Source organism: Amphiprion ocellaris, chromosome 3, assembly GCF_022539595.1.
Source record: "Amphiprion ocellaris isolate individual 3 ecotype Okinawa chromosome 3, ASM2253959v1, whole genome shotgun sequence".
In the NCBI taxonomy this organism is placed as follows: domain Eukaryota; kingdom Metazoa; phylum Chordata; class Actinopteri; family Pomacentridae; genus Amphiprion; species Amphiprion ocellaris.
In genome coordinates this window covers 17,495,558-17,522,673 of record NC_072768.1, presented here as the reverse complement: position 1 = coordinate 17,522,673, position 27,116 = coordinate 17,495,558, and the positions used below count along the sequence as shown (strand labels likewise).

The 27,116-nt window shown below is 40.7% G+C and overlaps 1 protein-coding gene across 1 annotated transcript in view; it reads right to left on the bottom strand.

The window, feature by feature from the left end:
- Positions 1-22,989: 22,989 nt before the first annotated feature.
- Positions 22,990-27,116, bottom strand: part of fbln1 (fibulin 1) — a 34,444-nt gene continuing 30,317 nt past the window's right edge. Inside the window, exon 17 of the mRNA XM_023284192.3 lies at positions 22,990-23,564. Coding sequence (XP_023139960.1) covers positions 23,425-23,564 — 140 coding nt within the window. The 3' untranslated portion in view covers positions 22,990-23,424. The remainder of the gene's footprint in view (positions 23,565-27,116) is intronic.

Here is a 27,116-nt window from a genome sequence, read left to right as displayed (position 1 = left end):
TCTCATTTACAATGATGACCTGGCAAGAGGCCCCAGCAGGAAGGAAGTTAACAAATAAACAAGTACATATACAAAAAATTACAAATGTTTTAATAGAGATTAAAAACACCCTAAATTAACTTCCTTGAGAAAAGATGTTGTTACCTCCTCTTCAGTGGACGAAAAAACGTCCACTGAAGACATCCAGAAGGCAACGATAAACATCTTACTATTACATGGTATTGGTGCAAAGTCAGTTTCACTTAAGGTCCAGGTGTTGAGTCTCTATGTAGATACCCTCTTTGAACAATCCTCTTTGTGGCTTATAGTGTTTGTTAGCGGGAAGTTCATTTCACACACTGAAAAATTCTATTCTTTGCATTACCTCACTATATGTGTCTTCTCTGAAGATGAGCATAAGCAGTCCATTGACCTTAGGCGTCAAGGCTGATTCATACTATTGTAAAGGTGCTCTGATTTTTGTTGTCAGTGGTCATGCTTTCTGTTCTTTTTCTTCTGTGAGCTGGTGCCTGGGATGGTTAATCAGTGCAAGCGGAGATGGACCTCTGTTCAACATGGACTCTGAGAAGGCCTTGTCCAGGCCTTGGTTTTCTCACCTCCACATCCCATGCCAGCACTAGTCTCTCCCCTAAGCTACACAACCTATTCCTTCTGCTCATCCTCTGCAGTGTATGAATATTTCCTCTGCCTGAAGGCCATCAAGAATGGCTCAGAGGCCATGGATAGTTCATTTTGTACATAATATGTGATAACTACATATAAATGGGGCACAGTTTCATATCAGTTCATGAAGGCCATGCCACTCACAGTTTCTTATCTCACACAATATATTTCCTTTGTATAAGATCACTATACAGCAGGCTGCAGAACAGCTTCTTACCCAGAGCTGTTGCTTCCATCACACCTTATAGCCAAATTCAAACACAATGACAAATAAAAGCCTCTATTTATGTCTATATATAATAGTACCTTGCCAGATGTTCATCTGTGTGCATTCAGCATGTTGCTGATCACCTGCATCCAGATGTGAAGGTTGTGCATGCCTGCACGAATTCAAAGGGAATGTGTCATGCTTGATGCTGCACAGTGTCATATCTCGCATAGTATATTTCCTTTATATCAAGTCACTATAATAGTGCCTTGCAAGATGTTCATCTGTTTGCATTCAGCATATTGCTGATTTTATGCATTCAGATGAAAAGGCCATGCTACTTGCATGAATTCAAAGGAAATGTGACACGCTTGTTGGTACACATAGGCTAATTTCATTAAATTCCATTTAATTTCAAGGTGACTCTGCTGATATGCTCACTCTGGATGCATAGGTTTGAGGGTTTGTGATCTGTCTGTGTCATGCTTGCTGAGATTGTTTCAGGGCATCACTTGAGCAGAGTCATCGTCAAATACAAACGTATATCATTCCAAAATAAATGGTTAAATCTGACAAAGTGTCATGTCTGAAATGAAGCTTTGTGCTAGTTCACAGGCACGGAGTAAGGGCGTCACAAGGCCCTTTATCTGTCCAGTTGTTTTCTACTTAAATGTTACTGTACAGTTCGTTGTGCTTTTCTTGAGAAAATGGAGAAAGCACGATACACAGTGCACCCACTCTAACTCTGCCAATTTAAGCTTTTTGTAAATTCTGTTTAATGGGGCTTTGCATTGGTTCATACAGGCACAGAGTCAGGGGATCACAAGGCCCTTTTCTGTCCAATCATCTACTTAAATCTAGCCCATCTGCTTAGCATGCTTTATAACCAAGGCAGCATTCATTCATTCTGCCTGCTCCATGCTCACCACATCACTGCTACACTGGCTTCTACAGATCCGAAAATTTCCCCCTCCTTCCCAGCCTCTTCCTTTTTAAAGGTTCACTGTAGAACACAGATTGTTCATAATTGTACGTTGAAACTATGTAAACTGGATTTTGTATAATGACGACCATTTAGGTTGGTCTCTTTGTTTCTGTGTTCACAATGTATTCATTCAAACATTGTGAATCTTAGGCTTTGCTGGGGGTTTGTGATCTCAGGGACTGTCTGTCTCATGCTGACTCAGATTGTTCCAGAGCATCACTTGAGCAGAGTCACCGCCAAACACAAATGCGTGTCATTTCCAAAATAAATGGTTAAATCTGCCAAAGTGTCCTGTCTGAACTATTAGTCAGTGCATTTGTTAAGAATGTTTGTCCAAAAGGCAAACGCATATACATCAACTCTGTCATCCTCTCTGAATAAGATTAATTAACACTACTGAAGTACCACAGCGCCTATTAGGCAACACAGGCAAATGCTGCCCAGACTGAAGACAGGATGCTTTTTTTCATGCTTGTAGAATGTACGATTAGTATGGAATCCCTTTACAGAAATTTTTACAGTTCTCAAATTGGTGCGTATGACAGTTAACTTTTATGTGTCTACAGTGTGGCACAGTGAACAATTTTGGAGAAAAATATGCATCCCATGACAAGTTTTCTTGCCTCGTTGCAGAAAGAACACCCAAATTACAAGGCATCTGTGGTACATTTAATCAGAACCTTATTGTATCTCATGTCAAGTTGACATTTATAAGTATTTGCACTGCCCTATGGTGCCGTTTGTATTATAATGTTTTAATGTCGCATTACAAAAAAAAGCACTAAACTACAAAAACATTTTTCTTTAGAAACCAAAATGATTATGGACATTCAGCAAACTACTCTCTCAGCAAAGTCCAACAATGTCCGAGGATTCCTTTCACAAAGAAATGGACAATTATAGAGAAGGACAAAAAGTCTTCACACACTACTGTAATTCATATTGACAGGAAAACAATAACAGTGTGGTTCTTTCACAAGCAAGTGGAAAACACAAATGTGGGCTTTCCCCATATTTTTGTTTGTGGAAAAGCCTGTTTGTCCTCAATATGTCACATTCTTCGCCATCAGTGGCACAACACACCACATGGCCTTGACCTAATGTTGTGGGTTTCCTCATAGACGTAGTGAAGCATATTCGACAAACACACATTGCACACAAACATGTGTTGAACTGATAAACGTCTGTGAGCAATTTTTGTGGAATGTTCACACAGTTAGAAATAGTTTTTCTACAGTATGATTTGGGATTAAATCCTAAAGAGTTGCTTTGGAGCACAACATGTGAACACAGACAGGAATCCAAAGATACAATTGCTCGCCCATACGGAAGTAAGCACCGCATAAGAAAATAATCCAGTAAACAGGAAACATGGGCGTAAGAAAATGCTTTCTGCAGTTTTAGCTCTAGTGTGTCCTCAGCTCAGCATCTATTTCTGGAAAGACTGTGAAAACAGCCAGCAGGCTATCGCTGCTAAAAAAAAAAAAAAAAACAAGATCTACTGCTGAGTCTGGAGTGGAATAATGTTGTATTATGTAGTCAAATAAATGACAAGTCTAATGAGTGACAGAAGATATGTAAATGGGATGTTTGTGAGCGCAGTAAAGACCATAAAGGAGACCAGTTTTCCACTTTATTGTCCACAGCTGTCTAGTTGAGTCACTGGTACTGTAGATTGGCGAGTGCGCAACATTTTTTTATTTTTTTTTGTTTGCAGACCTGGCACTTGGCCAGCTTTTGGTTCCTGTCATTATCTGTGCTTTGTGTCTCAGTGAGGACCGCATGCACGTAATGAATAGGCAACTCTTTTCCATTAAAATAATACCCTCATCAAGTGGGCTCCTGTCAGCAAAGTTGCATCTGTGCCTAACTGAGCTCCATGCTTCAAGACGGCTCACAGAGTCCAGACCAAAGGCTGGAATTTTAATTGTTTCACAGGAATCAGCTAGTTAGCCATTCAAACAGGCTGGCACAGGACAGCTTTCCATGAAAGATGATGAGCAGATAGAAAGAAGGGATTTAGGAAATGTTGCCGTAAATTAATCCCGGACAAACCACGGCTTTGGAAAGGTTTGGCTTTGTTGAGATGAACTACAAAGAGTGAACTACAAAGAGGAGTGGACTTGAAAGAAGAGGTTAGCAGGAGAATAGGAAGGGGGTTGGTGGCTACTTGTGAAGTTTGCTAAAGGAAAGATGCATCCTTTTCAGTCTCAGGGAGATTAGACATTTTCTTCAAGTGACAAAACACCTTATTAACCTCTTCCTAACCTCTGAGGATTGACCTTTGACTTGTGACCTCGACACCACTGCGCTTTACTCTTGTTGGGAGTCATCAGCATGAGTCTTTTCATTACTAACTAACGGTTGTGCCAGAATGCCAAAAGAGAGAGGGAGAATGTGATGATTGTCTGGGTGTATCTGGGACCGAAGATGGGGGACAGAAGCGAGGGAGGGGTGCAACAGAGAGAAGAGTTTAATTAGAGACACAGCACCTCTGGTAATCCACTCTCCCTCTATTCATAAAAAGAACAAGGGTGGGAGGGATGGGCAGGGAGAGATGAGAAGTTTTTAACAAGAGGTCAGAGAAACTTTGGCTTAGAACATGGGCCTTTATCAAATCCACTGGCAAATCCGCAGATTAGACCATTCCATTGTTTTCAGGAAGTCTGCTCCCACCAACCCAGAATGCAGGAGGTGGATTTAGGAACTTTGCAAGAGCTCCAAGCCACTGAACTGGATGGCAGAGTGTGCATGTGTGTTCACGTGCATCTGTGTGCGCAAGTGTGTGTGTACACGTGTGCGTGTCAGTGTGGTGCATGGGGGGATGACACAGTGAGGAAGGGGTTGTCAGAAAGCCTTGAGCTCAAACACAAAGCTCTGACCAAAAAATTCCAATCATGGCTCATGACTTTCTGGCCACTAAAAGAAATGCAGACGGATGGCGGGCCACTTTCCCACTGTGACCTCTCCATAGATAATATGTACTTTGGAACCTGTCATCCCTCATGGTTTCATTAAACCTTTTTTGATATTTACATGGCCTGCTGAGCTGTGCTCTATACAGAGTCAATTTGGTCAAAATGTGAAATTCTCCCCCTTGAGTAAACACTAGGCTTTCTTCCCTGCAGAGTCACTTTACCACAACCGAAGTCACTGGCATTTGATATAGAGCTCTGGTCAAAACACTTGTGGACAGCAACAAAAGTCAGGCGACTGTGAATCAAGCATTCAATTACTACATTCTGATAAAAGCCTTTTTCTTCCTCCCTTCTCTTCCTCTCCTTTACCTGCTACTTTCACAATGTGTATCCAGCACTATGCTTCCTGTGCTATTCAACCTGGGGAAATGGGGCATTGGAGTGATGACAAGGAGCAAGAATCACTGAGTGTGCTAAGACAGCACTGAATCTGTCTTAGCACACTCCTGTGCCTATTTAAAGTAGGCCTCTTTCAACTCCAAAACCAGGATCTAGGAGAGAAAACACATTAGCAAAATAGGCAGAAAGCCGAGACACAAAAGGCAAATGATTTATTATAGCTTTCAGCAGAAATACCAGCGGAGGAGTGCAGGCCCTCAGGTGCTTTTCTGGCAGAGTATAGACGAGGATAAGAGAGTCAGTGCTGAGAGATGCACTGGAATGAGGAGCCTGGGAGTCTTTGGCAGTTGGTAAGCAGAGAAGATATTGGTGGCTCTGCTTGCAGGTGGGGATTTCAGGGATAGCCGAAGGAAAGGTGCTCCAGCTAATGAAGGGTAGCTGGAAAACATTTTTTTTTTTTTTGCCAAAGGGATCTCAGTTGTTTTCTCATTCATGACCCGCAGGCTGGTGGCTTTTGCTTTTGTCTGCTGTCACTGATTGCTATCTTGAAAATGCAAGAAAGCTTGACAGCTGTGGTGAAGTACATGATAAAAAGGAGGGAGTTTTTCCATGGGAAACTGAGTCATGATAAATGAAGTAAATTCCCAAACAAAATGGATTTTTCTCTCAATTTACTTTTACCACAATTCTTTTAAACAATAATGTGCAAAATCCTGATTCGTCGAGGAATGAATATGAGACAAATTTGAACTGCAAATGAAGTGTTTTCTGAAAAAACTACAACAGCTAGTCTGCCTGGAATGAGCGTATTTACACTTTGTGGTTTGCATTGTGGTTATGTGGCATACGTAGTCATCATTCAGGGTTTTTCACAAACTTTTTTGATAATGAACTTTCTCATTGACTCTGAAATGAGGAGAGACAAGCAAAAGCAGACACTAAATTGACATTACCAATAACAACACAGAGGCCCCTTTTACATATGTTAAATTACAGTTTGTGCCACTACATCAAATAGCAAGCTATTGTTATGCACCAGTCCGCTTTATGCAATTAAGCATGACAAAGTATATAATAATTAAATAATTATGGTGGACAGGAGTTTTCTAAAGGGTATGGGGATTTCAATTGTTGATAAAAACTAAGGTGACTATTGCAAAAACAGCCAATATTTTTCTTATCAGCCATGTCCCAGAAGTCATATGTTGTATTTTTGCTTACTTTGTCCTGATTCTGCAGATTTACAGCTGTGATCTAGATTTCTAACCTAGGGGATCATGATAAATGTAAAACTTATAATACAAAACTGTGCAATATAATGAGAGAATGACAGAGAGCAAGTGAAGTCTTTACTTTCCACTAAGTTTATACAGTGGAAAGTGAAGACTTCCTATTTTATATATACAGTATCTCACAAAAGTGAGTCCACCCCTTGCATTTCTCCAAATATTTAATGATATCTATTCATGGGACAACACTGACGCAATGAAACTTTCATACAATGTAAAGTAGTCACCGCACAGCTTGGATAACAGTGTACATTTTATCTTCCCATCAAAATAACTAAAACACAGCCATTAATGTCTAAATTGCTGGCAACAAAAGTGAGTACACCCTGAACTGAATGTGTGTGTGTGTGTGTATATATACACACACACACGTAGCATTGTAGCAATGTAGCATTAGAACGCAGGACTGATGGTTGCTGGAAATGTTCCTCTGTACCCCTGTGTAGATATTTCATTAAAAATCAGCTCCTTCCAGCTAGAATAGTCATTTATCACATTATCAATGTCTAGACTGCATTTCTGACTAATTTATGAAGTGCATCTTCATGAGAAGAACTAGTTAACCAGGCATGCAGTATGGTAACAGGACACTGAATGTCAAGAAAATTCCTCACATGACCACAGTTCAAACAGGCTGTGGGCCACGGGCAGCTAGAAATGTTTCAGCCTTGGTTACTACATTCGTCATGGTTGTTGATTTTTTTTTTTTTTTTCCAGTTTGGTAACCTTCATACTGGTTTCTTTCTTAGTCATCACCATCTCACAATACATCAGACCTCTGAATCAAGCCTGATGAAAACAGCAGCAGATTTGAAAGTCAATGTGCTAAAGATGACTTTAGCGTTCGCTGACTGACACATTAACTTCCTAAAATACTTACCTCTGGACAGGCTCTAGTTTCAAAACCGCAGTCTTGGTCGCCCTTTTTTTGTGCATAGTTGTAAGATGTTTGGGCTGACGTGCTCAGTGGAGAAAACTGGATTACATCAAATGGTCTTTATGAACCTCTGCAACGATGACATCTGCAAAGCGGCAAAGTCTTCACCAGGCAGTCCAGTGATGCCGTGAAGACAGTTTTATTTTTTGGCGACGGCCAAAATTGAGCAGGAAGGTTTTTAACTGTTGGGCAGTATTACACATTGTTTAATGTAGCCCATAAATCTACCCACTGATGAGTAAGTCCTTCCCAGTTTCTGACCACTGCATAGCTGCTTTGTCTTTGTTTGAAGTTGCTAGGTGATTACTGATCAGTAGATAATACCAGCTAGTTACACTCAGTGTCATTAAATCAGAATGTTTTTGACCCATTTGCAAGCTAATATATCAGTTGCCACTTATCAAGTTAGAAAATAAAGTCTTAACAGGCTCTAGTACCAGCTTTTCCCAAAATACCAACATCGTTCGATCTGTTTTGTCATATGAAAAAGCTAGTATGAAAATATTTATGATCAAAACCTAAAGTTTCATGCTGAACTGTGTGTTATAGACGTCACATGTAAGCCAGCCTCCGTTCCACTAGCTCCTGTAACCTCAGGTAGCAACTCAGTAAACTTTAATTTGTTTTGGCTGAAAAAGCTGAAGCATGTTTTATGGGTTTGTTTTGCATACACTACATCCATGCCATACAGTCTGTCTTGACTGCAATAATAACTTTATTGATAATTCTGTTGATGTTTCAGATACACGCAAGATTACATGTTCTGTGTTTGTATCTATCATTGAGACGAGCTCCAAGAACATCTTCTTTACAAAGCTGGAAAACTGCATCAACCTTTGCACTGCAGCTAAACCTAGCCAAACAAAGGTGCCCACAATACAAAGTATTGGTCAGGTTGACTAAACAAACCGACGTTTTTGTTTGGGTCTTGCCATGGTGTCACGGATGCCAAGTTACTCATTTGTGATGTCTGCAGCTGTGTCTGTGTATTTTCTCAATGTAAATCCGAGATGGGGAAAGGTTCAAACACTCTTGTGATGAAAATAAACACGACTTTAATTGCTCGCAATTTGTTGTCCTCCGTTGCACTGTAGTAATTCAAGCAAGCCTGGGGAGCTCCCTTCCTTTAGCTCATTCATAGGATCACACATTAACATCCACTCTCGGTATTCGTTCTCACACACATCTCACCAGTGTCAAGTCCTGCTGTAGTTCTAAAAACGTCATTGGCAACTTGAAGGAAAAGCAAATATTTAACTAAAACTTAAAAATAATTTTCCACCTCTCGAAGAGGACCACACACACATGCACACAGACGCACTCACACCAACACGTATGCATGCGTGTTGAATCTCTCCTCTTTGGCCTCACACTCTCTGACGGACACACACACACACACACACACACACACACACACACACACACACACACACACACACACACACACACAGACAGACACACACAGCTCTGCTTTCCTTCGAAGCCACATCCTGAATGTCCTTCCTCAGGGGAGAAGATTTACACTGTGGTTGTCCTTCAGGTAAACCATAAGAGCTCTGCACTGAAGCCTCTACTCTCACAAACCCCTGATTTCTGACTTGGTTTACAGTAAAATGGATACCATGGAAAGAATGGAAAAGTGGAAGATCTGCATTTGGGTATGAAATCATATTAGTAGCTCTACAGTAATTTCAAACCTGCATCCACTGTGCAGTGAATCATCCCTTTCAGATATCAAAAACATACTGTAATAAACACATAGGAAAAGAAAAGCAAGAGGAGTTACAACAGAAGTCTAGCCTATATAGCAGTTCTTACATACTCTATATTCTTTGGCCAGACTCCACTGGGGACTTAGGAGGAGGTTGAAGAGGGCAGCCAAGGCCAGACTACTGGAGGAAGCAGTGGAGGGGGTTAATCCAAGCGCTGCCCATGATCCAGGTTAACTATACTCACTTGGCCTCTATTACTGTGGCTTGAGTCAGCTTTGTAAGCGAAACCCATGAAGTGAAAAACTATGTTCCACAGCCTTGGTTGGTACCTATTTTCAAAACATTTCAGCCAGTCTTGACACACAATTCCTATTCTCTATCAGCCTTCTGCAATTCTGAATTTGATTGTGGCTGTATAATTTTAAACTTACAAGCATCTGGACAGTAGTTTTACTGCATTCCAAGTGGACCAGACGAGACGTTTGCCACATAAGTACAAGCATTTAGTTGTCATAGCTCGTAGGTCCTGCGTGACAGTCACACAGAGAAAATATGATACGATCTTGTTTTGCAAGAAGCTACACAAGTTCAAGCAACTAGGCTTCACAAGGCGGAGTGAAGGAGAGTAAATGAGTGTTGACGCTTTGACCTGCAGTTTGCAGTGCATCCGCAAATGTCTGCACAGAGGGGTCCAGCTTTAGGCTTCACTCAGAAATACTGCCAAAGCTTCATATTTTGAAACTTACCAATCTGAATGAGGATAATCTGTAATTTCTATGTGCGAGGCATCATAAAAATCAATAGAATTTTAAGAGTCTTGTCTTCTGAACCTGGTTTGTCTCTGTAACACCATCAGTGTTGTTATACATGGACAGAAAAACTTAAAATAGGAGGTACACGACACATTCCATTGTAAATAGAAATGATGGGAGAGTTAAAAAAAAAAGTACTGTATTTAGGGGTGGGGTACTGTGCATTTTTGCCATTCCAAACTTGTTATTATGTTCAATTCATGCTGACACTCATACAATTTTACCAATCATATTGTGACAGCCTCTTCTGATGATTGGCTGGCAATAAACACCACCCACCTATTGTATGGGATACCAATCTACAATAAGTGATGCTTTAGCTTCCTACAGCCAGCAAAGTGTCAGCTTACACATCATCAGCATTCCTGAAGTCTTGCCCAGTGCAAAGGTCTATTTACACTGCCATAATAACACAATTGTTCAAATGGGCTGTATGAAATATGAAATGAAACGGGAGGGGAATGGAATCCAGTCTGATATGCTTGGTTTCAGAAGGGAAGGAATCGCCTGTCTTGCCTTGTTTACTGTATGCAGGCAAAATAAATCATAATGCTGACAAATGTACATTTCTTTCCAGTCTATGAGCATATAATGCCTTTGTGCGGTTTCTTGTCACGGGGCACTTTGTCAGATGCAATTACACACAGCAAACCTTCTCCTTAGAAATAAACAAATCACAATAGAGGTAGCAGTGCACTTACGGGTAAATTGTTGCCCTTTGGGCTGAATTTAATGTTGTTTACTTTGCAATGTTGTGAGTGTGTGTACAGTACGTAATGATAATATGTCTGAGATTTGGCAATTTCCCTTACCTTGGATATAACACATGGCCTAACTAGCCAGCATATCTGTGCTTCATGCTCAATATCGGAGCACATGATTGAATTCCGTGCAGAATAAGCACATCATTCCCTTACAATATGCTTTGGTTGTGATTATAAATTATATTTTTTAATATAACTCTTAATAAAATGTGTTGAGTAGACTTGCAAGTGATCTGAAAACATAACGAGTTACTATGGACAAAGTAGCTACCAAGGTTTCCAGATGTTGTCTTTATATGAAGCTGGTTTTCTAAGTAACTTGATCCAACAGTGTTAGACTGAACAAGGCAGAGAAAAAAATGTGTTTTTGTTGGTGGCATTTCTTTCAAACAGGAGATAAAATCAGTATATTGTCTGACAGAGAGGTATGCATGGCCTTCTTGGAGCAGAATGATGGATAGTTCAACAAAACTGTTTAATCCTGCCGAGGCACACAGATTTTACACTCATATTATTGTCAAATTACTCACTTAAACCTGTTCCATCACCTGTAGGTGAAAGCAATATTACAGTGTGGTGTTATGTGCTGTAATGTCGGACAGTCAGAACAAGCAGTGATTTACATGTAAGTTCCATGTACTTTCTTGCAGTATTCTTCCATTGTACTACTCTGAAATACTTGTGTAACTGTCACTCTAAAGCCTTCTATTGCCTGCCATTACTCAACATCTCTCCATGAGGTTGAATGATTATGGATTGTTTTACAATAGCTAATGCTAAGCCAAGCAATATGTCACGTAATATACAAAACACCAGTATGTGCCAAGCAAAAACCATGTTATTGTCCATATGTGGTCAGAGCATCGGCTTCCCACGAAACAAGGCTCCAGGGGCCAAATGTTGCTGGATTTGTGGCCAGGGCCACACTGCAGTTTGGCCATCGTATGTGTCATAGATCTGCTTGGTCCCCTGATGGTGGAACAGTGTGTCCAGAGCTCAACTGAAAGGGAAATCTTCCTGAGGTCAGAGGAGTATAATGCACTGGCTCTCAAATAAAACTGGTTTGTTTTCCTTAAAAGAACGTTGAGGTTTTTGGGTTTCAGTCTATCCCCCCCTCCACGCCACACCACCTCCACTCCTCTCCATTTGTTACAATGGAAGCTTTATGATGTATGCATTTTGACCTTTTTGATTTTAACACAAGGTGGTGATTGGCAGAAAACTTGTTTCATTGTGACTGGAGCTCTGGTTTGGCCTACCTAAATGTCAACAGTGTATAAATAGTGTGAAAATAGTGCTGTATTTGAAATGGCTTTTGACATTAAGAATAATGTACTGAATAAACAAAAGATTATGCATTAGATTTAAAAATATCATTTCACATGGATGGAAAGTTGATGAATGGCCATTGCAATAGGACATTTATCCTTCCAATCTTTTTCTATACAAACTTATTTTTTATTTCCATTTTTATGAGCATCCACAGGAGGATGAGTCTTCAGAAACAGTGTGGCCAGGAACAGAAAATTGAGTCATTTCATTTTATAAGGTCACACATAACAACACAATGTTGTTTTAGTCTTCTAAGCTGTATTAAAGTCGGTGACTGGAAAAGAAAGACATTTTGGGGAGCTTAAGTGTGAATGTACTCTCTTAACCTGGAGATAGCCTGGATCCAAAAATAGTTAAATCTCGTTGGGTGTAATGGTCAGCAATGGTCAGTAATGGCCAGTGGTTTGGCGAGATCTGCTCCTCGTTACACAGCTCTTCCTGTCCACACACATAGTGTATAATAAAGACTTCCTCAACAGATTGGAAACCACTCCATTCTCAACAACAGTCTTGAGTTCCTCTTTCCCTCCTATCCCCCCCCACTCTCATGTCATTCTTTCTTTTATTCTTGCACTCTTTCTTTCTCATTCTCTATCTCACTCTTTCCTTCTACACACTGACCTTCCCAGGCTGGCCTGTGTCTTTATATTTCAGGCTTTGAGGCTACATCTGAAACAAAAGCAAAATTATGGGTCTGGTTTGGCTTGAGGAGAGCGCAGTGACCCCGGCATGTGGTTTTCTTAGGCCAGACCAGAGAGAGGTGAGGTGGGGAGAAGAATTTGTGTGAATCTAGCTGTGTATTTGAAGAAAACCCTGACCACAGCTAATTTGAATGTGTCATTAGCAGGAGGGGGGTGATCTAAACTTGGGCTGGCCAGTGATGGAGTAAAATTCACATACTACCAAAGACACCGCTTGTTTTCCTTTTTTTTGTTAAGGGATTTTGGGGTGAACATTGGGGCCGTAGTAAACACACTACTTATCACCTCATGAATCTACTTACCTCTTCATCACTTATCCAATACATACAGCTATTGTTTTTTGAGGGTTCTCTGACTTGTTGCTCTGGGTCAACATAAAATGTGAAAGTAGTGGTACAATGCAAATCACGTCTCCAATCAATGGATCTAAGCTTAAAAGAAACATATTCATACATGCTTTTAAAACAACGCCAACACCTTGACCACATGGATCCATACCCAACAGTGCATGGCATGACTTCCCATTGTTGGTATAAAGAAAGGAGAAGGATATATTTTGAGATGTTACGCAGATGGGTCCCCCTAAAGTAAAACAATCAGTGAATAAAGCTCACAGTTTCTTCCTGTGTCTCCGAGAGTTTCCTTCAGTAGGTCTTCATCGTACTGTGTGGTCTTGAACCCTATTTAGACCTAGTGGGTGACCACTGTACAATTAGGTATGCCATGTTTCACAGCAGCAGCAGAAAGTGGAATTCCTGTCAATGGAGCAGACCTTCTCATGTTTGCTGCACACATAGTCTTTCTACCAACCATGGCACTGCACCCGAGCTGGCTTATGGCTGATTGTATCATACAGTATAAAAAACACAATTATAAAACCCCATAAGACATTCTGTGTTTATGTAAGTGCAGATCCTCCAAAGGAAGGACTTACTACATGCAAGGATGAAAGTTGATGCCCCAGATGGCAATTTCAGAACTGACGGAGATATATGTTTCTTGGCTTGAGTGTGTTTGACACAGCTAATTCAAAGACAACACAGGTTCATGCGAGAGGGAAAGTCATCAGTTTGTATAGAAACAACGCAGCACACAATCATCATCCTTCCTCGTCTGTCTAGATGTCAAGAAAAAAAAAGACGCATTATAGCCAGACCTCTTGTTGAAAGGTACATAAGTTAACTTTTAAAAGAATTAGTACAGTGTTTTGCCAAAAGAGAAAATATGGACAAGCCAGGGAGGATTTCATCAAACTTTTGAGACGACAGTGTCAGCACCATAGAGCAGCCTTGAAGTATTCTGGTTTGCACTTTTGTGGAGAAGTCAATTGCCAAGTATTCAGCATGTTTACAGATTTTAGTCAGTGACTGCTGATAGATGACAGCTGAGGACATCCCCGAAGAAAGACCAGAGAGCTTTGGATTTTAGGGGTGGGTGTGCAATTTGGGGGGAAATGGACAACAATGGAGAGAAATCACATTATGGTTTTAATCCCTTGAGCCAAATGGTGCCATGCTTCATTCATAATGCTGGAAAGGAGACTTAAAGCATCAAAGTATAGAGGGAAGTCTTACACCCATGACGGTCTTGAGAAAAAACAGCAAAAAGCCACAGCTCTGGATGCATATGCTAAAATCATTATAGAGTAAGACCCCTTACCACTGCAAGCATGCACTAAGGAGAGATCTCTCCATGCTGCTGCCTGTTGAGTGGTGTTGGTGGGAGGTTTGGTGACAGACCCTTGTGTGAACTATTATTGCTTCATCACCCTGTAGCCTGATAGCATATCCTTGAGATTAAGCTGCAGAAGCCACCATGGCCGCATAGCAAAGGCCAATCAAATGGTATGGCTTCTCAGAATCCGCAATGTGTTCAGACTGGGCCTTCTCACTCTTGTCTATGATTGCCATGTACCACACACACAGTCCATTTCAAACCAAAGCTGGCATCAATATATTGTAGAAACCATTGGCTGACTGTCCACGAGTGCTTTTGCAAATATAAATGGAGAATCTTAAATCTGCTACATTTACTCAAGTGGTCAGTCAAAAGGAACCTTGACAGACTGATGAGCTCACAAGATGATATATTATAGCTGATTTCACTATGGAGACACGCACTCCTTTACCAAATATCAGCAAATTTGCTCTCTTGAGTCTCAAGCATATTCCCAGCCTTTGGTCTCAACAAGGAGATGGCTTCCTGGCAGGTCCATCTGTTGGACCATTGTGATCAAAAGGGTGGTCACTGTCAGTACCGCCTTCTTCCCACACTTGGTGCCTAGGCTAGCGGGTACTGGCCAGAATGTGCTCTCGGCAAAGGGCTGTGTGTGGTCTTTGGAGCTCCCACGACAGCCCGGTGTTGTCCAAAAAGAAAGTCAACGCCAAATCCACAATGTACATAAAAACGTAATAACATTTTCTCAGATTCGGGAAATCTTATTTTGAAGAATATACAAACGAACATCTACCCTCGTAGAATTTAATGGTTTGGGGGGGTTTTTTGTCAGTTGGCAAGTACATGTGTTAGAGTCCCTGTCAAAGTATTGTTGTTTCAGTTCTACAAAAGACACTCTTTATGCCATCTATACACAACAGTATGATAACATGAAAAACATTGAGTCATATTCAAATGTAGCAAAAAACAAACAAAACTTTTACACTTTTTTTACATTATTGAAGAAATAACTGTAATGATAAGACAGAACAATAGAGCAGAGTATTATGATGACATTTTCTGGGCCACAGTACTTTGTTCCCATTGTCATGTCTCAAAGGAGACAGCAAAGACTGCTTCTTGTGCGTTCCCCAGCACACAGCGGGTCTGCTCTTAATTGTGGTAGGCAGAACATCAGCAAGACTCATTCTATTCTTCATTTCATCCCACAGACACACCAGAAAACGGCTACAGTAGTTTCTGCAAGCTACATTTTCCACGGGAAACAGCCACAAGCCCAAAAAAGCAAAGCACATGTCATCACCCAGGAATCCAAGAAATACCAGAAAGTCTGAGTTTTATTACAAAAATCATCTGTGAGCACAAACAAATGTGGAGCACAAACATGCCTATTAATTGAGAAGGCAGATGGTCCCATTGCGGGCGGGACGGCAATGAGCAGGGACTGTGGAAAACAAAGCATCCGCGGTGACCACGACCCTCCATTTCTGTCGCTCCAACTGGGAGACAGGGTCTGGGGTTGGAGCCCACAAGACTCAAACAGAAATCACCATTGTTGCCTCAGCGAGACACACAGACAGACCAGTTCACAGGAACAAGTTGTATTGGGTTTCCGGGGGGAATGTTGTTTATCCACTTCATCATCATTGTTGTGTTTGTCTTCTGCTGTTTCTTTGATAGCTCTGGGAATGACGCCATTTCTACCCTGACCTGAAATCGCAAATGCAAAGACCTATATGTTCTTTTAAACACTGACACTGAAATAAACACAAGATGCTGGAAGCAATCTTTGGAGTGATCATCATGTAAAGGCAAATTTCTTGGTAGTCACCATAATTTCAGGAATTCCACTTGGTGAAATGTATAAGTCATTCACAGAAAATGTATGAAAATGTTTTCTGTTGGCTGGGATTATACTGAAGTATTCCAAGGAACTAAATCCCCCCTAAAGATGTCTTTCCTCCCAGACATAGTAACTGGATCCTCTGTTTAATAGTTTAATCTAGCAGGGGGACTGACTGAGTGGTTTCCATTCCGTTGGGCTGTAACCGATTGTCCTAGTGACCACAACAAAGGATGAAAAAGGAAGGAGGGTGAGGGGATAGGGACTAACACGAGGCTCAGTACTGACTGGAGAATCCTGAGATCAATGACTCAATGGCTTCCAGAGTCTCCTCCAGCTTAACTACATTTTAATACTAACCTTATCTGTACGCCTGTGTTCGCTTTATCCTCTCTATACAACCACAACAAGTCAAGGCTGTGTGGTACATGTATAGCATCATCATACACACAGGATATAGTGTCTAACAACTACTCTGGCTGTTCTAAATGGTATACTAATATGTTGGAATCAACAAAGCTTGATCTATTTAATTCGTCTGGACATGAGAGGAAACAGAAAAAGACATCAACACAGTACCGACAATGTAGGCCACATGTCCATTAAGCAGGCCTTTTTCTGGTTGGGTCATGCATTCGTATGGGTGACCATGACGAAACAGACAAATGTTGCACAGAGTCAGTGTAGTTTGATAGCATTACCTTCTTAGACTTGCTCTACAGACATCCATACTGTAGCAGGTAACGATTAACCAAGACTACTCTGTTTGACCTACACCAATACAAGGGACATTTTGATGGATTTCCCCAACCCTTGTGAAGTTACCAAGACTGAAAACACCCTGTTGAGAAACAAAATGTGACATATTAATTATCATTGGCAATTGTGTGCTGCTTTTAGTCACACAGAAAAGCTCCATGCCAATGTGCCAGACTCAAAAGGCCTTCCACTCATTAATATCACAGATGACCTTTGTCTCATTGCGGTTCCTGGAAGCCCTAAGAGCAAAAACGGAGCACTGAGCAGACACAGATACAATGATGTTGAAAGGAGAGCAGGCAAACACATTTTCACTGTCACCAAATTAAAAATGTGCCTTTTGACGCCTTAAGTCCTTTCCCCCATGATGATGTCTCTGAACAATTGGATAATTAATTCCCTGAATCTCTGTTCTTAAAATATGAGTGCATACAGAGACAGCGGTTTACGAACAATGACATACAGATGTGCACTGGAAGGTCGAGCTTTGCCATTACAAACCCATAACTAGTATTTATATCAAAAAGACATTTTTTCTCATTGAGCTCAAGCAAAAACATTTGTCGATTTTACATTATCTCACAGCAGCTAAGTTACTCTTCTCTTCCTTTGTCAGACAAGGACTTGTTCAGAATGACAGCATGCTCCGTTTTGTCATATTTAATTCTGTTTAACACTTCTGTGATATGATTGTGGCAGTTCCAAGTTGTCTTCGATTTTGCATGTAAGGTGTTACGCATTTCATGTCTGCAAATAGAAACTCAGTAGTTAAAACTTGATTCTTTAACACATTGTTGAGTGATTCTGTGATGAAAAACTGGGTGTGATTCTGATCACTGCGAGTGCTGAGTCTAAGCGTCAGACTCAAAGGGCAAATGTAAAGTAAGTTCCCGATGATTACATACATGACACCTCATATCAAAGCATGTAATAGTTTCCCCTTAAGAAAATGCCAAAATACGCTGTCGACTCCTTATGTTTCCAGAGTAAATCCCTTGTCCTGATTTTTTTCCCTATCTGGTCACTGCTCAGATGGCGCGAAGTGTCCACTGAGGGGTGACAGTTGGGTGTATGTGCTCAGCCACAGACAAAACAACAGTCTGGCAGACACAGTAAACTCCCAGCTCATTTTCACGTACAATGAGACTTCAAACATTTGAGGTCTGAAGGCCGCTTATGTCAGTTTGGCTTTGTGCAAACGGACTGTGACATCATGGTCACTGTCAGATTATATAGCTATAGTCCTCAAAGGCCAAGCCTCACAACTGGACTAGTGTTTCAAAGTGCAGACAGCTAATGACGTAGGTTTGATACGAAACTAGTACACTTTTCAAATCCTTCTTTTTGTGCTGTATTGGATGGGACAATCTGGGTAATACAAGCCTGTCACGGCATTAAATGGATGTTATTTTCTGAAAATACAAAGGCTTCTGATTTTAAGAAAATACATTGGAACTGTTGTTGGTTATTTAATCCTCACAAATACTGTGTCATAGTTTCCTCAATAAACAAAAGGCTTTTTATCCTTATGAAGAACACATTTGTTTTCAATGTTGCAACCGGCAATAAAAGTTGACCAAATATGTAATAAATAAATGCCATGTTAAAATCACGCATTTTGTCAAATCTAAAAAAACTGTCTTTACAGTCTAAGGTCCAGACTATTTTCGGTGGCCATCACACCAAGGTTATATGTGGTTGAATATGTTTCCCCTCCTTCTCTATGATATGCATCCACTTAAGCACTATGGACGTCACAGTGTGTTCTGAGCTGCTTGTAACAACAGAGAGGCTGCACACTGAATTTTCATGAGTACAGCCTCAGTCTATATTCCCTAATGTGATTGATCCACTGTGTACTCTGGCAACAGTTGGAGTTCAGTAGTGGTTGTAAATGGTTCCGTTTAAAATCTGTAAGTTATGGAGGGGCACACTTGTTTTTCTTTGGGTCAAGGTGGAGCCTCCGTATAATTGTTGGACTGTCTATCACAGTAAACCTCAAAAGATTTAATTGATTTAAGGGGAGTCCCGTATCGCACAGACTGTATAGAAAGTGTAGTGAAATATGTGGAGCCAATCATTTATGATCCTATTTTTGGTGAAAGTCCCGGCAGTCTTTTCCGTAACGTTCACATTAAGCTCCCACAGTGTTTTTGTGCAATCCAACACTTTGTTACTGTAGGCTAAGTCAGAATCATAATGGTGTTCTTGTTCCCTGAGGAAGGTATTTTAAAATGATGGGCATACATTTCAGCAAGGTCAGATTTTATTACAAAATTTGTTCTACTGGATTGAAGGCTGTATTAATGAGGGTTTTTTTAAATTTTATTTAATTTTTTTACAGGAGGGTAACAAACACTGGTCTTTATTTTGGCTATTTCTGCCATTGTAATGTGAGGTGATGATAGTAGTTCAGGGGTCATTGTTAAAACTCTCTGGCTGTGCACTGTTGTGTTGTATGTGTCTGCCATCTATTGGACTTATAAGAAACACCACTTGGCAAATCCTTGTGAAATGCTTTTTAAACAGGCTTATCAGTAGAGGTAGGTAATCGTAATTTGTTATCAGATTACTCAGATTTATAGCATCACAGATAACACATGACATAGGTTTTGCAATAAATGGACATCAAGATAAAACATATAATTTTCTTACATTTGGAATATATAAATCATCCCATTAGCTTTGTAAACATTAAATGTTTCACAAAGATGGAAATCTAAGGGAGAGGGGAGAAAAATCATAATAAGTTGGTAGTGCCCATCTAAAAGAAACATTTTTGTGTTTATGGCAATGAGGAACAGTGGTTTGTAAAATAGAGGAAAAAAATAAATACCCCCAAATGTATTAAAAGAACTCACTTATATCCTATAACATGTGTTGCGGTGGGAACCGGGGTAGGACGCCAGGAAAAAGAGGGAGTGGGTGAGTGCAGGAGTCGGCCGAGCACGTGCCTCCTGAGGTCCTCTGGTCTCTGTCTGGGATCAGCCAGCCTCACCAGCCCCTGGGCCAGACTCCCATCAGCCCCATCCCCTGTCTGCTCTGGGCCAGACACCACCATGACCGCTTGTATTGAGAGGCCTGACCACCATTGTGCCACAGTAGAGTACACAAACAAACAGTGCAGACACACACCGGTCTGCTCCCCTGCCATTACGTCGACTCATCAAGCCCACTCGGTTTAGTCATACCATAAGCTTCCAGTGCAAGCAGCTCCCTCTTGGCTTTGGATGGAGAATCTGGCACAAGATATTTGCTCATTTGTCCCCACACATGTATGTGGTTTGGTAACGCTGCTAGGGACTGCTGCCCCAGTCTTTCTTACTGTGGAGCTTCAGAGCCAGCCAGGCCTTTCCTGGGTAATATCCTCCCACACAGTCTGACTATATGGCTTTCTGTTGTTCATATTCAGCTGTTTACGTCCTTACAGTGAGTTTTCTCTGGATTTTGGTATGCAGTATAGATGAGCCAAATATGTGGGCAATGCTTCATCTTGCAAACTACTCATGGTCACTTTCAAGTGTTTCTGCAACCATGACTGAAATGGACACTGTCTGTCATCTGACACACTGGCAACACTGGATTTGTGTTATTATAGACAAAGTGCTGATTTTTGATTCCTTTAACTTGTAGGAAGAGACGTTATTTTAGTTCTGCTTCGTGGATACAGCTTTTTTGGGCAATTGTACTTTTGTTTTTGTTACCTAAACTTAAAAAATCGATGCTTTCCTTTCTTCTGATTGGGTTCCGATACATACCAAATGTCAATGAGAATGTTTACATCCTTGTGGATAAGGAAAAATGAATATCTAGCAATTTCTACCTCTGGTCCAAACCAGGCAATTCAGACATTTTTTTCATTAAATATGTTAGGTAACTCACTCTTATACCATCATAAAGATGGAAAATTGCATAAGCAAACATGTATCAAACATTGGCTGAAAGTATGGTTTTAGGGTTTGTGGACTGCACACACACACACACACACACACACACACACACACACACACACACACACACACATACACACACAAACACACACACACACTGCATTTCTTCGCTCTTTTCATGTCGACCACAAGGTTGACCTGCTGGCCTCTATTTCCTCTGAAGAGGATATCCCCCTTCAGTAGAGCCTTAAAATCCATCACAGCAGACGACTTGAGATCCTGATGTATGCGCCTCCTCCTCTATTGTCTTTGAAGCGTTGGGAGGCTTTGGCTGGGCCTGACCACAGTGATGATTGCAGTCTGATAGTTATGCCGCTACTAAGATGTTCCCAGCTCACTCTCTGTCTGATGTCCCCCCATGCTTGATGGAGAGAGAAGTTCTGGTTCACCGATAAATGTAATTAGGAATGCAACCCATAGTCTTTAATTTCTGCTGCCACCTTGTTCCCCTCAGTAGTTACTCCACCAAAGAGGATTTTATGAAAATCCTACCACCACATCATCCAAACTGGCAAAAAAGACCATGCACACACAGAATATCTTGCGTAGAAGCTCATGTACATTCAACTCATCTGAGGGCATTCGGAGGACAAGCCGTTAATATACGTCTTAACCACCCCTCGACAGATTTGCATTGGGTGCAAAAATAAACAGAATGTTCTAAATGTCACCTTGGAAACTGACGTTCCACAGACCACCGTGAACAAAGGTAAACTCGTTCAGATAGTTCTATTCAAATACCTCTGTTTGTTCACTAATATTGACAGGTCTGACTTATCAAAATCTAGTCTTCTGTTACGACTGTATTCAGGATGTTGCATCAGACATCATGTTTTCATGGGACAGCAGGTAAAAAGATAAAGAATTATATTTTTGATTTTAAAAAATATGCTTGGCACATCCACAAATTGAAGGTCAATCTTTGGAATAGGGTACCGTTATCCATTAACTATTGAATACACTCAGTAGCTGCAGTAAACTGAGATTGAGACACATATGGATTATCATTATTTGGCATAATTGCTTGTCAGTGTAGCGTCACGTGACTATAGATTGTTTCGTCCCTATCATATGGAGGAACACTGACATTAAAGAATATATGCTGACTTTCTGGGGGATTTTTGAGGACCCATTGTAATACATAAAATTATCAACAACTTTGCAGTCTTATTTAGCTACTCAGGAATTTGTGCGCTTTATAAAAAGTCTATATATCGTGAATAAATACAGTATATACCTATACAGCATGTGTACACATATCAGCTCTTTTAAAAAAGATTTTAATGCCCACTTGGAACATTACATGAAATCAAGGACAGGGACGAAGCACATATAAGTATCGCAATAACACTGAAAGAGCCTTTCAGACAGATGAAGGCTAAACTATTTCAACTGCATATTTAATGAACATGCCTCCCTCAACAGGCAAGGATAAGGAGAAATAATGTGGCTGAATAGGAACTTGAATCGTGGTGTGAGATGAACTGTGAAAAACTGTGATGAGAAATATAATCCGTCTCAATAAAATGAGGATTTCACATAACTGCGGTTTTCTTTACAGATGCACCAGCTGTCCTGTCTCTTCACCTGCACAACACTCAGCACCAACACACAGCAACATTCCTTTTTCTGTTGGAAACCAGTGACAGTAAACTCAAAACTGAAGCTAAAGGGGTAAATTAAGACAGTTAAATGTTGTTGCTGTTTTTTTTTTTTTTTTTTTAATATTGCTGAAAAGAAATACAGGGCTGCACAGTGGCTTGGTGGTTAGCACTTTTGCCTTGCAGGTACAAGATGCCCGGTTCGCTTCACGGCTTTCCGGGGATCTTTCTGCATGGGGTTTGCATGTTCTCCCTGTGCATGCGTGGGTTTTCTCTGGGTTCTCCGGCTTCCTCCCACACTCCAAAAGCATGCTCAGGTTAATTGGTAACTCTAAATTGTCCGTAGTTGTGAATGCGAGTGTGACTGTGACCCTAATGCGGATTAAGCGGTGTATAGAGAATGGATGTATGTATGAAAAGAAATACTAAAAACTAATACTGTAACTAAAATAGTGTTTATTCCAGAGAAAAAAAACATCCAATGCACACAGTAAGAAAGGAAAAGTGAATGCTACAAAATCAAAGGCTTATACTGTATGTCATGAAAAGAATATTTTTGAATGTAATCATCATATCCATTAATAACCTCTCAAAATGCATGCACATTCAATTTTAAAAAAAAGGTCTTTATGATTTTTAATAACATAAAGTTTCTCCATATTTGTGCACTTTTGGCTGAGCTTGTCATCAAAACAAAGTGTAATGCTCTCGTCGGAAGCAGCCAGGAACCTTTCATCTCAGCAATGGTTACAACATTGTCAAAACCTTACAATAAATCCTCGACACCGATTTATGCATTGATATAACAAAACCAATGTGTACAGTGTTGACAGTGAATGTCTTAATATGTGTGGTAAAATGTGGCGTTCCCCTCTCAGAACCAAAACTCTGAGACAAACACATGAACGTTGATGATGTTCTGGCCAGAGTCCCCCTGAGTGTTCAGGTTGCGCATGGACAGTTTGAGTATTGTTGTCACTGGACCGATCAGAGGCTTCACCTGGCGAACAACACCTGAAGGAAACAAAGTAAATGGTAATACTGGTGACAATAAGAATCATAAATAGAAATATAGATGCATGCACTGCTAAACAAAATAACTTTCTGCTTTATATCATGACATTTCGAGCTTTTAGAATATCAGTTCTTGGATTTGTCTGCATTTTTTTGGGTATTGGTCTGTTATTTTTCAGCTATTTGGTAGCCTAATTGAAGCAAAAAAAAAAAAAAGCTGTCAAACGGGGTAACAAAATGACAACACAAGTGAAAGGTTCGGAGGCAAATTTTTCTGCTCTATAATTTTTTTTCTATTTCGTCAGCAGCATAATGGTTGGTTAACAAAAATAGCAGCAATTAGCGGGTATTAAAGCTTTCATTAGCAATAATTCTGCCTTTGTGCATGCTGATTAGATTTTCAGAGTTTTTATTTCACTGTCACTTTTTGGTTTTAATTGGCAACCAAAATATTGGATGTTTTTTCACTTATCTTTAGTGGTGTCTAGCAAAGCAGATAGTTTTGGTTTTTAGTGCTGAGAGTGAGAAATTCTGCTGACACCCCGATACAATTGAGGACAGCGGAATTCAGTTTGTGGTGTTCAGTGCAAAAATTACATTTGTCTTTTAACAATAAAGCAAAAGACTGTGTGCTAGTCACAGGCTGTCGAAACCAAACATTCCTCTGTCTTTCATTGATATGTCTGACAGTTCTGTCAATTTTACACATATACATCCTTCACTTTCACACAATATAGCTGTCGACATACTGTGTTGCACAACAGCTTATGCTTTGCATTTATGACATGTTTTTATCTTTAAAGTGTAATTTCTTTTGACTACACTGATTGAGTGCATAGCATACTGTGGATAAGCACAACCAGAGTCGTTGCACATGTGATGTTATGGTGTGGATTATGTCCAGACATCGCTGTCAGCAATCCTTTAGAAATATTCATTCAGTAGAAAATACTTCCAGTGAATACTGAGAGATTATAATGACAAGTCTCTTAGGACAATGATTGAATTTGGCAATTTTGAACTCATAGGAAGAACTGTGTGAGTTTTTTTTCCAGGTGATCTGGTATTCTCCCACAGTCCAAAGACATGAATGAATTAACTGGTGATTCTCAATTGGCTGAGAGCCTGAGTGCTTGTCTGTCTCTCTGTGTTCGTCCTGTGATTGACCAGCCTCAACCCACCTCTCTCCTGATGTTCGCTGGGACAGACTCTAGCCACACACCCTTTGCCACCCTATAAAAGACAAGTGGGTACAGCTAATGGCATGGTATAACATTCCCTATGAGGCCTGGTCTAAAAACACCAGTTTTGAACTGACCACAAAGGCTCCTTTTTGAGGTGTATCACTGTATCGACTGGAACATTTAAATGAGCGCTCAAATAAATTGTGGCGCTAATGAGCTCAAAGACTGTCCATGATAAACTTCATAAAACAAGAGACACGGTAATGTCATGGTAAAACAGATGGAAGAATAAACATACTGCAACAGAGCATTACTGAATTCCAGAGGAATTCACTGGGTGCTCCTTTTAAGTGAACATGCGATTACAGGGGGGAAAAAATGCCAGTGTTTATACAGGCTGTCAGCGGACCTTTCTCTGCAGACGGCTGGTGACATTTCAGCTCTGGCCTGTTTGAACAGCTATCACCAGAGCGCAGTCAGGCAGCACAAACACTACACTGTCCTGCTATCACACCTTCAACCACCTACTTTCGTTTCCTCGTGTTTCTCTTATTCCTAACCAAGTCAGTAAACTGTTTGAGCTTTAAGCCGGATGACTCAAGAGTTTAACTCAGTGAGGATCCAAATGATGACAGATCACTGCCTCGATCAGTCTGAATTATGAGCCTTCTTCCTGTGGTACTTGTAGCAAAGCAGTAAAACCCATTTGGTTGTCATTCACTACAGGGTAAATGATGATCCATTATGCGCCATCCGCTGGGTCCTTTGGGACACTGGCATTGTATGATGGCAGATCCCACCACCCACTCATGCTCCTTTTTTTTTTCCCTCCCCTCTCCTCCCTTCCTGAGGGGGCCTGGTGTTTGTGGCACCATCACTGTGGCCCACAAGGGTAAATGAGTCCCATGTGTTTGATGGAGGGGAGCAGTCTCAGTCACGCGATACAGCCATGGAGGCATTCCTCCAGGAATCCATCTTTAACTCTGGGAGGGGCAAGTTATAGGAACTTGAACTGCTGTCTGTCTTTCTTTCTGTCACTTTATTCTGCTCTCTCTTCCTTCTCCGAGTCGGATCTGTGGGCACGCAACGGATTCCAGAAGATTCTGGCGATAAGCACTTAGAGGAGTGTGGAATGAGGCCCACTTCTACCAGGGTTGCCCCCTTGTTTTGGTGTTTTGGGACTCTGTTGCGTAGTGACACTAGACAGAGGGGCGCGGGTCTGAGATTTTATTGTTTCCAAACCATCAGCGCCGTCAGAAAGAGCTAACCTTTGCTTAAACCTAACAACAGCTGCAATATTAAGGAAATAACTGACATGGAAAAAGACATTGAATTTTGAGTCTTAAAATTATTTTCAGGCATAATCGAAATGGCTCGCAACTGTAAGTTGACCAATGCAAACTCAAAGTGAGTTCTGAGGTTCATTATTTGTCCATGTACTTAAATCAAACAGTCAGTTCAAAAGCTTCTGTGTTGGGTTGAGCAAGCACACAATGAAGATGAGTAAGAGAGTATTATGAACACAACACAGACCGCTGCAAAGAGAGATGGGTTTAAGTCCACACTGAGGCTTTTTTAAAATTGTAGTATTCAGTAAGCATGGCTTATATCTAATGAGGGCTAAACAGTTTATAATCAGGGTGGACCGAGTGTAAATTATCCTCTAAACTCTTGAAGAGTGCTTCTATGAAAAGAAGTTAAGCAATCTTGCTGCCTAAATAAATAACAAAATCTCAGACACAACACATCTAAACTGAATTTTATTGAGGGTATCTAAACAGGGCAATATGTGGAATGTGTCTGAGGCTTATTCTTGTATCGTAAATTTGTTTATGGTCTAATTAGTATATTCAGAGGGCACAAGCATGCTCTTAAGCACGGAAGTTCTCTTACAGTGGCCAAAAGCTCCTCCAAATCCCCAAATTTCCTCTGAGCTTGCTGTTGATCACTTGAAACTTCACACAGAACACAGTACAGTTATCCTCACCTCAAGGCTATTGGGTGTCATACAGACCAATGAGTACATCTTAACCTCTAATATGTCGAACAATTACTGTAACCCTAAGAGCATCAGTAGAAGGCAACTGGAGAGATCTCAAGACTGAGCGCACAAATTATCAAGTACATATAATGCAGTCTTGAGATCTCTCCGCAGAAAGTTGCACCACTGTTACCATTATTATCATCTGAAGTCATCAATGACCTGCAAATTCACAATTTTTGCAACTAAAAAAAAATGGGAAATTGAGTTGCCTTCTACTGAAGCTCTTAAAGTTATTATGACCTGGATAGCTGAGAATCTACATGGACACAATTACTGTAGTATTTTGTGGCATAAGTATGAAGCACCTCGTTTGTCAAAACCATT